At 31.3% G+C, this 14,116-nt stretch overlaps 2 protein-coding genes across 2 annotated transcripts in view; one reads left to right on the top strand and one right to left on the bottom strand.

Annotated features, from left to right (window-relative positions):
• Positions 1 to 7,268: 7,268 nt before the first annotated feature.
• LOTGIDRAFT_201223 (hypothetical protein) lies at positions 7,269 to 10,992 on the top strand. Its single transcript, XM_009051461.1, has 5 exons — positions 7,269 to 7,295; positions 7,965 to 8,029; positions 9,558 to 9,651; positions 9,878 to 9,981; positions 10,862 to 10,992. Exons 2-5 carry the CDS (start codon positions 7,965 to 7,967, stop codon positions 10,938 to 10,940), a joined length of 342 nt encoding a protein of 113 aa, XP_009049709.1. The 5' UTR covers positions 7,269 to 7,295; the 3' UTR covers positions 10,941 to 10,992.
• Positions 10,993 to 13,221: 2,229 nt separating this feature from the next.
• The window catches only part of LOTGIDRAFT_141832 (hypothetical protein), a gene marked incomplete at both ends in the record, with an annotated part of 28,808 nt that continues 27,913 nt past the window's right edge, over positions 13,222 to 14,116 (bottom strand). Inside the window, one exon of the mRNA XM_009051462.1 lies at positions 13,222 to 13,372. Coding sequence (XP_009049710.1) covers positions 13,222 to 13,372 — 151 coding nt within the window. The remainder of the gene's footprint in view (positions 13,373 to 14,116) is intronic.

Here is a 14,116-nt window from a genome sequence, read left to right on the forward strand (position 1 = left end):
AATTGTTCTGGTCACATGATCACCAAAGGTCAAGGTCACCATATACGACCCTTCAAAGTATTCATATTTTTCAACCGGAAATAAATAAAGAGCAAAATCAAAATTAAAAAATCGGTTCTAAAATATAATTTAGCAATCGATAGCAGATACCATAGATATCAAATTTACACAAATTGGATTACACCCTGAGGCCCCATTTCGATATAAAGAAAATTACGCACAGTTACTATAGAAGAAAGTACAACATTTTCAAATATTAAAATGCGCAATTTTGATTGAAATATCTAGTGTTATATATCATTACAAAGGGCAGATGAACACTAGTAAGATTCAATAAGAATTTTTGGTGTATGTAAATTAGGTAATGTGTCAGAGCTCTTTGAAGATAAAAATCATAAATTTCAATCAGCTATAAAACCGGAAGTAAACATTGCAAATCACAAATGAGTATATCACCGGATAGATATTATCCATGGCAACAAATATTGTTCAAGCCACAAGGTCACCAAAGGTCAAGGTCACGAAATAGGACCCTTTGAAATTTTGGACATTACCGAAAAACTTTAACCGGAAATAAAAGAAAAGCAAAATCGAAATTCAAAATTCGGCTTCCAAATTTCTTTTCGCAATCTAATGTGATATCCAGATATACCAAAATTATGGAAAGCGCTTTATACCCTGAGGCCCCATTTTGAATTTTACAAAAGTTTAACATATCAATATGGCAGCTGTTACCAGCTACTCTGTTACATCCGGGTCGGATTTTATGATTTGAAGTTTTTTGTATGGCCATTTGTAACATATTGCAAAAAGAATTTTTGAAATATCTTCAAAATTCCGGAAGTTGAATTTTATATTTTAGAAGCGAATAGCGTCAAAACCGGAAGTGATATCGAAATTTCGAAAATTAATTTTTGTTCACTAAAAGTATCTATGCCTCTGTAAGTTTTCAAATTGATCAAAATAGAATTGTAGAAGTTAGAAAAAAGGTTAAAAAACTCAAAAATTGGAGCTAAAAAAGTCAGCGACAAAAGTCAAAATTGTCGATTTTTTCAATTGCTATCTTGTAGTCATTAGCGCGAAGTAATAAACAGTAAAGTTTGAGCAATATCAGATCAGTATTAAAGCTGATTAATGGAAAAAATTGAAAAAGAGCCATTGTCCACGGCTCATTTCCTGTTGGTCAAAATGGTGCCAATTTACATTTAACAAATAATTGTCCACTATTTTGACCAGAAAACAACAACAGACAGTCTGTGGCATGTTGCCTTCTTAGAAAACAAGCGAAGGTAAAATTCGAAAAAAAAAAAAAAAAAAAAAAAAAACCGCACTGCAATTATTACTTCCTACCTCAAAAATATTTGTAATTTCCTACCTCAAAAATATTTATAACTTCCTAACTCTAAAATAAATTACAATTTCCTACCTCTAGAATATTTATATTTTCCTACCTCTAAAATATTTATTATTTCCTAACTCTAGAAATTGGTTATCACAACATCATATTATATTAATTTAATGCAAGCATTAAAACATAAAATTTCATTTTAACAGTAAAAGCTAACTTTGATTTGAGGGATGTTTTCTTATTTAGTATGTGTATCGGGGAAACACATATTGATTCGCACCATTCCAATTCTCATTCAGACATCTTGAATTCCAATAAAACTAAGCATTTTATGATGGCATACGATTTGAACGACATATAGAAGCAAGGAGCACATATAACAAAACACAAGACAATATTATGGAATATAACACACTTCTTTAATAAGATTGGGCACATAACGTTTCAACACAATATACTTATGAAAACACATGATTACCTATAATAGTACAGTACATAACTCTAGATGAGGTGATAAATTTAGCACTGATAAGAAAATCAATGATTGTGACAAATATTCTCAATATCTGACAAGCATAACAAAACATAATGATAAAAAGTGATTATGCCCCAAAACAAAACAAAAAAGGTGCCTTATAATTTGGCTCTTTTTTCTCACTCTCCAGAAAGACATCGCCTGCAATTAAATGAGAAGACCAAAAAAAAAAATATAACCTTTATAATTGGTTAAGTGAATGATTTGGTCACACTGTAACGCTATCAAATAGATTTTGTTTTTGACCATATGTAACACAAACAGTGATAATGTTGCAAAAGCAACAAGTCCTTGTGATTATATGAAATGATATCAGCCAATGATATTTCCAGGAGCTTGAACATAAAATTGATGAAAGATGACAAAAAACTAGAGTTTTTCAGGCTGTTCTTAATATAACATGAACACCTGAATCAGTATCTACAATGTCACTGAGTTCACCAACTTTAAAGCAAATGATGCTTCTTCAAATGGTTTCTGCATTTGATTACGACCCAAAAATCCCAGGTCTCCTCCCTTCTTGGCAGAAGAACAGTCACTGTGGGCTTCTGCTAGTTCACTAAAATTGGCTTTATCTTTAATTCGTTGCGTATAACCTCTTAAGAGATCAAGAGCTTCTTCTTTACTACGGGTTATTGTTTCTCCTTTAAAATTGGCTGATCTTCGTGATTTATTGTGTTTAACTAAGGAACATTTAACTTGACTCATCTTGTCTTGAGCTGGTCTTGTAGGTATTTCCCACTGACTTTCTTTAGTGTAAATATTTAAATAATAATCTTTACCAGAAGAACGACTTGTTCGCTGTTCCCAACCCGTCAGTATATTTTCAGCCATTCAATATTGTTTCTTGTTGGTATATATTTTGTTATGTTTTATTCTCTTGCCATTACATCTGATGACGACACATGTATATTGTGTTGAAACGTTATGTGCCCAACTTTATTAAAGAAGTGTGTTATATTCCATAATATTGTCTTGTGTTTTGTTATATTTAATGATGGCACATTAACAAAGCTGCTATTGATATATAAGGACTTTTGCAATAGTGATGTTGTCAAATGCACAGTTGAAGTGGAATCACAGGAACCAAAGACTTCTGTGCGAATATTGGAAAGGTTCAAACCGATGCTATCAGCATCCCAATACACATAAAACTTTTAGAAAAGCTCTTAACAATTCAGATAAAAGAAGAAATACAGAACACTGTGATTTTCATTATATGGATAATCTGATATCAGTTTGCAATACACAATGTCAACTCGAGATACCTCAATGTTTATATTATATGATCTGATATGTGTGCAGTGTGCATATGTGCTGTGATGGATTTTGCTTTACTTTCCAAAGTACATCTAATTATAAACAATTACCATACTAACCTGTTTCTAATATAACTTTATAACCATGATCTAATCTTCTTGTTGTTCTGTCTAGTTTTTCCGAATTATCTAATAACCTTGCTCTCTATATATACAATATTTAACACATTTAACATTAAGGATAACTCTTGCAAATGTAATATTAGACATTAAAGCGATCAAAACACAAAAATGGTTATGTATTTTGCTGGGGGGACTTTCTTGCAATTGAAAATAAAAGATATGTCAAATATAATATAAACATATAGTCAAAGTTCTAAATCATACAAATATAATTTAATATCTACAATCTACAAGAGATATACTCCCAATGTCTTTCTATTCACAGACCCATTTCACTTGTACTATTAAGGATCTAATCACTAGTATTGAAATAAAAATTTGGGTTTTGCGTACCTGATCTTCAGAATCATGTGTATCTTCACCTAATAACTCATCTCTAGCTGCATCTACTCCTAATTTAGCTCTTTTCTATGGAACAAATTGAAATTTTTGATCACTCTCCACAACAATGAGATAAGCAATCAACACAACTCTCTCCTTGCTGAAGACTGAACTCAAGTGAACAGGTATAGTTAGACATAGTTAGATATTTATACATGACAGGACAATTAAAAAGATTTGTACTTCTATTATGAATTTTTTGTTGCTTTAACTTTTTAAAAACATCCCAAAACGAACATAATATCTATGTCTGTCTATATCTTTAATAAAGATTGACAAAACATCAAGGTTCAAAGGACATACGAATATCAACTTAAAACCTGGCAGCTATTTCATAAGTATTATGTAACATTAATCTTATATAACAATTATCAGTTTTCTCACCAGATCTTTCTGTAGTTTACCCATTTCTGTTTTATAACTTTTTATCCGAGTTTGATATTTTTTACGTGTTTGTGGATCATGGTCATTAACTTCTAACTCCATTTGTTCCAGCTAGAAAAATGAATTATCAAATAACAAGGAAGTTTCAGTGTTAACGAAATGCAGCATCTTTAAGCAATTTGACATATTTTGTAACCAACATTCTAAAAATAAACAAATTTTCATTGACCCACTACAAATAATAGTTCATCTCAATTAACTTTATAATGATAATCTGTCAAATCAGATAACTACAAAAAATTGTTAACCTTTATTTCCTCCAAATCAAATAATGCTGTTCATAACTAGATCTACCTACCAGTTCATTGGCTTCATCAAAGAGTTTATCAGCCTGACGAATAAAATTTTGCTTTTCCCCTGTCATAAAAAAAATATTTAAGATTATTCAATAGTAAAAATTTTAATATCTACTTAGAACTAGATTGTATTCTACCAGCGGATTCTTATTTTTAGAGGCTGATAAATCATCCAAAGTAAGTTCCATTCTTTGACTTCATTAAGATTTGATGAATTGAATTTTTTATCTCATTTCAAATTTTCAAAATAAAATTTTCAACTGTATGACATTTCTTATTGGACTGAAAATTCCCACTAGTTTACAAATACCAATTTTTCCAATGGTCAACATTTTCATCAACAAAGAGGTAGTCCAAGACTCTTGGTAGTATTTTGTAATTGACTTTAAACGATTGCCAAAACACAATGCAATAAACAGTGGTGTCTTCAGAGATGATGGCTAAATGTAAACGCTCTACATTACTAAAAGAGCTAAATTATATGTCATTTGATTTAAATGTTTGCCAAAAAATGTGTCAAACTGCAAATTGATTCCAGTCTTTTTATTTAGTTCTGCAATATGATACCACATTAAAGTCTTTGAATGGCATTTAGCAATTGTGAGTACGATATATAGACACAGCTTTATGGAACAACAATCACTGGTTAAAGTTTTATGCAACGTTTCGACATGTTTCCCCCGTCGTCCTCAGGAACATAATGAGAAGATGTGATGGGCAAACTATATATACATTAATGCTTATTATTAAGAACACACAAGAGATAAATAGTTTAATGATACATTAAATTTTAACAGGTATAATAAGAGGTACATAATTCTTAAAATAACATACAGGCTGATTAAGTAAAATAATTGAAATAAGATAAATGAATTAAAAAAATTTAATTGAACCAACAACTATTGCTGGTATTGGAGTCTTTTATTAATAGAAATTACATTGTTCATATAACTAACTATGCTTAAAGTTGGAAATTGTTTTTGAATATGAATAATTACAAGTTGATAAGTTTATCATACGCATGCGATAAACGAACACCTTCATCTCTGTTAAGGTCAGGCTGATATCTTCTGATGTGGATAGCTTCATTAAGTCTCCTGGTTTTATCAATGTGCTTATTTCTGGATGTAAGAATTAAGCGGTTAGGCGGTCAGTTGAAGACATGCGTGTATAGGAAACCTACACATACAGATCAGTATGTGAACTACCATTCCAACACCCCTCAACATGTCAAAAGGGCAGCCATCACAGCGCTGGTCAGAAGACCTCGAACCGTCAACATCGATTATCACCACTCACAAAGAAACCAACTAACCTTGAATCTAGCCAACCTTGACCAATTTTCATATTCTTGCTCGTAAAATTTTACCAATTGCATTTCATGATATAATACAGATTAAAGGATATATATTATACTAGGCCTTTTTGTCTAAAACCGAAACAGAAGATACAAATATATTGTTAGTTATAACTCAACTTATTTTCTCAAATATTACTCTGAAGCTATAAATAAATATACAGAAGAGGATGTTGTAAAAAATGTTAAATTTTTTGATCAGTTACATATTTGGCGGAAAAATAGTTCAGAAAATAACTGGTATTCCTATGGGTACTAATTGTGCTCCCTTGCTTGCAGATTTATTTCTCTATTCTTGTGAGGCTGAATTTATTCAAGATCTCCAACACAACGGAAATAAACATCTAGCTCGTTCTTTCAATTCCACTTTCCGGTATATAGATGAAGTGATGTCCCTTAATAACTCCGTTTTTTGAGACTTTGTCGACACACGAGTTTGAAATTAAGTAATAAGATATATAGAAAGTATTCTGGGTCACAAATCCTTTTTGCTCTTCTGACCAGCGCTGTGATAGCTGCCCTTTTGACATGTTGAGGGGTGTTGGAATGGTAGTTCACATACTGATCTGTATGTGTAGGTTTCCTATACACGCATGTCTTCAACTGACCGCCTAACCGCTTAATTCTCACATCCAGAAAGAAGCACATAGATAAAACCAGGAGACTTTATGAAGCTATCCACATCAGAAGATATCAGCCTGACCTTAACAGAGATAAAGGTGTTCGTTTATCGCATGCATATGATAAACTTATCAACTTGTAATTATTCATATTCAAAAACAATTTCCAACTTTAAGCATAGTTAGTTATATGAACAATGTAATTTCTATTAATAAAAGACTCCAATACCAGCAATAGTTGTTAGTTCAATTAATCTTTTTAAATTCATTTACCTTATTTCAATCATTTTACTTAATCAGCCTGTATGTTATTTTAAGAATTATGACATCTTATTGTACCTGTTAAAATTTAATGTAATGTATCAATAAACCATTTATCTCTTGTGTGTTCTTAATAATAAGCATTAATGTATATATAGTTTGCCCATCACTTCTTCTCATTATGTGCCTGAGGACGACGGGGGAAACACGTCGAAACGTTGCATAAAACTTTAACCAGTGATTGTTGTTCCATAAAGCTGTGTCTATATATGATACCACATTAATATGATGATTTTATCATGATGAGATGAATGAAATGAAGATGAAAATCTGAAAATAAGTAACTTTCTCCTAAGCCTTGAGACAAATATAGCCTATAAACTATAATAACAAAGAGACAATAAGAAAGTAAGCCAGACCTCCATATGTTGAAGAAATTCGTCCAATATTGAAAGTAATATCGGCAGTGACAGCGGAATATTGTTGCTCATATGATTCAATCAAGCTAGCCATGTTTATTTTCACTTTTCTCAATAGCCTTCACCTTTCCCGAAGTTCTCAGCTTCAGTATCAACTTCCGGTCTTTTCAACTTCCGTTGTAGCCAGACAAGGTAATGTGATGATACTTGTGGAAATAAATCCATGATAATCCTGTTAATCCGACTTATGAAAATATTGAAGATGAAATAATTAAAATTCTCATTTTCTCGGCTTTCAAGCTAACCAAATTCAAGACCGAGTTAGGTGTATATAATCTTATTAACAGTCACTAATTGAAGGCACCCATTCAGCTTCATATTAGCAGTAGTGTACGATACTTACTATCATTGTATGTCCCTACTTAATTTGGTTTGTAACACTAGGGGGATTTTTTTAAATTATTGACTGGCAAAGGAATTAATTGCTTAAGTTTTCAATATTGTTCTTGACATGTTGACGACTGTGGCCCTTGTCTGTGTTACGACTATACTTGATGATATCACCGCTGGCGCAGTAGGCCTACTTATAAAATGAAATTGAAAATCACATGATTTGAATAGGTCCAGATCTAAATTGCAGAATATTTGCCCGTTTCAGACATAAACAAATTCCTCTCCGTCTCACTACAACAGATCCAAACAATTTTGATGAGTTTTGATGGTATTTTTACATAGAAATGTTGGATTGATAAATGACAGATTTTAGTAAGCTTGTCTTGTATATTTTTGGCTGTTACCTTTGGCTTATCCTCTTCATTAATAAAATTAATTTTAGCTCAAATTGTTTTATGTATCTTATAGATGGTGCAACGATTAACATTAAGAAGACGATTGTCTTACAACACAAAATCTAACCAAAGGGTTGCGTAAGTATAGTTATTTCTTTTTAACCACCGACCCTCATTATACCCACACTATATTTACTAGAAAAAATAAATATGTATATACCCGTACATTGATAGTTAAGATGCAAAGAAAACATCTTACATTTGAGAGGTTTGCTTGATTGCTTTATCTTTGGATTCTTGTAAACCGGCAAGTGCGCCATTCATACTCATTCATAGTCTCAGAAACAGGAATTTTTTTAGCTAACCCAATCAATAATAATGTTTACAGCTCAACATCGAAATTTGAGCTTTCAAATCTATGTGTGTTCATAATTATATGCGTCTGAAAGTTAAAAAGACGAGTTGTCTTTTTTGAGACACTCGGTCATATATATATAAAAAAAAAAAGAATCTACAGGAAAAGAAATTCCTAGTTTTTAAATATTTTTGAAGGATTTATACGATTTTCGTACATTTCTAGTAAGTAAAGGACAATTACTTATATTCAAGATTCAAATCAACCTCCCCAAAATGGTGCATCTGTCCCTGTACACAATGACAAACCAGGGAAGCCATCTTTTGAGGTAGAGAGCCTACCAGAATTATCATTAATGTTATAGTGCTGGGAATCGAGTTTAAAATTATCATCGATTATCAGCAATATATCGTTAGGCATTTCCGATCGATAATCGATAAAAATCGTAATGTTACTCAAATTTTAGGTCAAGTAGACGACTCATTTCAAGTCCTATTAGGCTGCCTACCACTTACTTGTATGTAATGCTAGTGTTAGATACTAGTATGTGTATTGTGTTTATTATCATGTTCTTCGCTATGTGACCAATCTTTTTGTTTTAAAGACGTTTGGAAGATTAGTTTTCGTCAATATCGCCATCGGCATAAATGTACCGTTGAATGGTAAAAATAATTGTCTTGATCACACGTTCTTGATAACCAAGACTAAGATACTAACCACCGTTGTTATACGAATTGTGATTAGCCTTCTATTTATAAACAGCACTGATTATCCAATCAGCTTTGTCGTTACGTAAATAGACTTGATAAAAAAAAGGGAGACAACTACAATCGTGTGAAAAATAAAGGGAAAGTCATGCCCAAATATCGGTACCTGTATTCAGTTAATTATATATACGTATAATAACAAATGTTTGTACTAATTTATTGTGAATGAAATTTTCCTAATTAATGATTGTTATGATCATATACAATCAAAGAAATGGAAGAACATACGACAATAAAGACTTTAGCTTAGTTTATTTTGCGGTACGTGACTGCCTGAAAGCGTGTTTTTATTATGGTCCCAGGCCGGAGTCGAATATCCTTGGCCCCGGGAGTAATTTAACAGGTTATGTTATTTTTTGCGATAATCGATTTTGAAATGAACCATCGATTATCGTTATCGGTACATGACATAAGAGCGATAATTGATTTTTCGATAATTATTCCCAGCACTATAATGTTAAGCCCTTGATTTTATGTAATATTTTTTACCCTGTTTTAACCTTATGATGTTTTCAACATTTTAATCTATATTTCTTCCTTTCAGTGTTCGCACTCCAGGTGGCAAAAAGGTTTATATTTACACAAAGAAACGAGGCAAGGTTCCTAAATGTGGTGACTGCAAACAGACTTTAAAAGGGGTAAGATTTATCATTAAATTAAATACCAGTAATGCTAAGATTAATCTGTTATGTTTGATATTAGAGTTTTTTTTACTAGATCGTGAGGCTCTGAGCATTAGTCCAAACTCATGAAATGCACACTAATTCATAAGATTATGTATAATTGGTACCAAACAATTGCTTATGAAATTTTTGGTCATCGTCATGAAATAAAACCACAAATGTTTTAATTCTATATATTTAGTTAAAACCATGCAGACCTGTTGATATGCCTAAGATGTCCAAAAAACGAAAGACAGTCAGCAGAGCTTATGGTGGGTCTCGATGTCATAGATGTGTCCGATCTAGGTAAGGTCTCATTTATCATTCTTAATACAGGGCATGTATTTCATGTGAATATTTGTTGCATTGACTCAACTTTGTAGTTAAATTTTGAATGTTGTGGTCAAATATGTAAAAATGAAGGTTATAGTATTTAGGTGCTTTTTGATACCCACAGAAATGAATGACTTAATAACAATTTTTGAAAATCACCTGTTCAAAAACTTCGATAAGGTATAATACAGGAAAAAAATATAACTGGATTTTAGATATTAACATCGGGTCTTGGTGCAGAGAGTGTGTAAATATTCAAGATTAAGCTGAGTTACCGGTAACTGATTTTGGGTAGAATTTCATGAGTAACCTGGTCTGATTCCCGGGTCTGATTTGATATGATCCAACCATGAGTTAACCATCAATTTTATTAGAAGTTGAAAGAAGACATTGTTCCTTTACTAATCTTTTAACTCTTTTATATCAAAATGTGTTAGTGAGCACAATAGAAGCTACAGTTTTCAACTGATTCTGATCAAACTTGGTATCATTTCCCTTGACTTGCGAAAAACGCGTCAAAATTTACCTCGTGCTCACTCTACAGGCTACAATTCTCCATGGATTCTTTTGATCTTTTGTATGTGTATCAATATCATTATGAAGATGTGCACTATTGAATTTGGTGATGATTTTCTTGAGAAAAATAGACTTATTAATGGTTTGAAGTATTATCAGCTTCAAGGAGTCACAAAGGTTCATTATCTATTATCAGTTGTTATTAACTAAACTATTTTCTTGTACTCTGATTTCCTCAGCTTGGATTTGTCTTATTGCAGAGTAAGGTATTTGTTTATTTAGGAGAGAATGTGACATTCTTTGTGTTAATAATCAAAGAAATGGTTATTTTTTTCAGAATTCTCAGAGCTTTCCTCATTGAAGAACAGAGAATTGTTGTCAAAGTTTTAAAGGCACACAAAGCCGGCAAAAAGTAAATGTAAAAAATAAATTTGAAAAAAATAAATATGTACAAGACGTTTTTTTTTTCAATATCATATACTAGTACTACACACATATACTGCTTCCTTGATATCAAGGGTAAACCTGTAGTATTTTGATCAAGTGATTGAGTTGTACGTTGATGATTGAGGACAATGTTGCAAGCACACACATCAATGACTTTATCTACAAATTATATAACAGAAATGTATATCTTTGTCATGATGAAAATTCTTGAAAACTAATGACCTATTAGGTACATAAATTACAAAACCAATTTTTGATTTTGAATATGAAGAAAAATCCTTTCCACTACAAAACTGCTTGAACTGTTATAGACCAATTTATAATCCATGAAGTCAAATCTTTCCTCTGCATTAATAAACAAGTGGTTGCCTAGCAAGATACGCCCATTTTCCTCATACATTTTCAGTATATCAAGGGCAGTCACCTATCTGTGTCAAATCATACCAAAAAGCTTATTTGTGCAAGATATTATTGATTTAAACAAAGACACATTTAATAAAATTCTGACATAAACTGTCACCTCTATCGCCAACAAATTTTGATGAGTTTTTACTAAGTCATGGACAATAATTCAAATTTTGTTGATCGAAAAATTGTCGAATTAAATCTTGACTAAGATCTCATTATAAATGATCATACCAAATTTCATTGAAATGGGATGAAAACTGTACTTTCTATTGAGTTCACAAACAAATTTTGACGCGTTTTTCATATATCAAGGGCAATAACTTAAAATCTGTTCATCGAAATATAGCCAACTTCAGACTTGACCAAGGCCTCATCACTATAAATATTCACACCAAATTTCATTTAAATTGGATGAAAACTGTAGTCTCTATTGTGTTCACAAGCCAATTTTGATGCGTTTTGGCTTAGTCGAGGGCAATAACTTAAAAGCCGTTCATCGAAAAATCGTAATTATCGAACTTGTCCAAGATCTCATCAATTTAAATGATCACACCAATTTTCATCGAATCAGATGAAAACTGTAGTCTCTATCGCGTTCACAAGCCAAATTCAATCAAACCTGTACCTTACCTCAATGCATAACACACCCTTGGACACATAGAAAGTTTTGCAGCTGAAGTCATCTATAACAATTTTGTCTTATATTTGTCAAGTCAACAGTACTAAAAAGAAAACCAATTTTCGTTTAAATCATTTAAACCAATTTTCTTAATGCTATGACGATGTTGACTAATAAGGCAAGTGGGCAACCAAACACGAAAACTAGCTCAACTTTATTAATTGGCACACATCATCCCTAAATCTAACAATATTTTAGGAAGGGTTTTAATTCAAAATAAATAATTATTTCTCATTATCAATTGGGTTCCTTCTTCACAGCAAGAATTGCGCATTACAGATTTTTTAAAGAACACGCGTAAATTTCTTCTTCCAAGTTTATCAAAATCTGTCCTGAAATTTTAAATTGTGTGTGATCAAAATTTGTAGCAGTCTGATGGACATTGGTGGCAACATTATGTTTTACCATTAAGACAAATAAAACAAAGGTTGTATTAATTTTAATTTCTTGAACATCAATATAAACAATCAAAATAAATCTCTAAATGTTAAAATGGTTTGATTTAAATGTGATAATGGTTTTGTATATGAAATCACCAAAATATCTATAAGGAGACTAAAATTATTTTACGATAGATTACATTACTGGGTGTTACGTAGACTATAATAAGTGTTCCTGTGTTTCCATATCCTTCCTATGATTTGAAGTAATATAGCATGAAAGAATTTTGTACTGAATGTGGTTCAGCAGTTTTATTACATAAGGCACAATTTTTTTCTACGCTATAAAGGAACTATATTTAAATCTTTCATTTGATATATATCTTAGATATTTTGGTTAACATGCAAAATTAGGTAAACAAAATATCACAAATTAAAAACAAAACAGGATTTTTTTAAGTAAAAAACCAATAAGTATCAAATTTTAATTTGGTACGGAATGATTATGAACACAATTATCAATGGTTGAAAACAAATAAATAAAATATAATGATTAATTATAATTCACAAGGTTTTGTTTTCAAATCATGATAAATAAAAACATTTGTCATGATCATGCACAAATAATTTGGCAAATGAGCTTATGATACCAGAGATTAACCATCATATCAATTAAGTAAAATACATTGTTGAGGCAGATTTAGAATAATAAACATACATCATTTATTTAGGATTTATATAATCTATAATACAACAACCCTGATAGATGTACTGAGGAATCAATTAACGTAACTTGTAAAGAAACAGTAATTTGAGGTACCCTAAGAATAAAAATATGACACTAATAGCAAAAAGAGCCACCTGTGATCTCCATAGCAACCAAGTTGAATCAAATTCTATTCCTTGTTGTGTTAAATAGTCGTTTCCAGAAATGCTGAAAAATAAGAGTTAAAACAAGTAATGGTAGGCTAATAGATTTAAACTATAAACCTGTACTATGTTCACAGCATCTTGAAAGAAAGGAGCTTAAAAGATATTTAACCCATTCTCCTCAAACTTTGAGATAGTGATTTTAGGTGCCCATGTCATAATTTAATATTATATTTTCATGTAAAGTTGAAATAATGTTGAAATGTAAATTTCAACAAAACCTTCGAACTACACAGCAAATTTATTGTAAAATTTGTACTTGTCCAAGATGACATCATTATAAACGATCACACCGAATTCATTTAAATCGGATGAAAATTGTAGTCTCTTGTGTTCACAAACAAATCACAACGCATTTTTCCGAAGTCAATTCCTCAAAAACCATTCAGCAAAATATTATCCAGTTCCAACTTGTCAAAATTTTATTTAAATCGAATGAAAACTGTTGTCTCTATTGTAATCAAAAACAAATTTTGATGCGTTTTTCCAAAGTCAAGGGCAATAACTCAAAAACCATTCATCGAAAAATCTTCAAATTCGAACTTGACCAAGATCTCATGAATATAAATGATCACACCAAATTTCATTGAAATCAGATAAAAACTGTAGCCTCTATTGTGTTCACAAGCCATTTGTGGACCAACGACAGAAGAGGCGACAACAATATACGACCACATTATAATGTGTAATAAATAATAAAACTTGACATCAAATACCATCCTTTAATACCCAACGTTTCATCAAAAAA

Source organism: Lottia gigantea (genome assembly GCF_000327385.1).
Source record: "Lottia gigantea unplaced genomic scaffold LOTGIsca_168, whole genome shotgun sequence".
Taxonomy (NCBI): domain Eukaryota; kingdom Metazoa; phylum Mollusca; class Gastropoda; family Lottiidae; genus Lottia; species Lottia gigantea.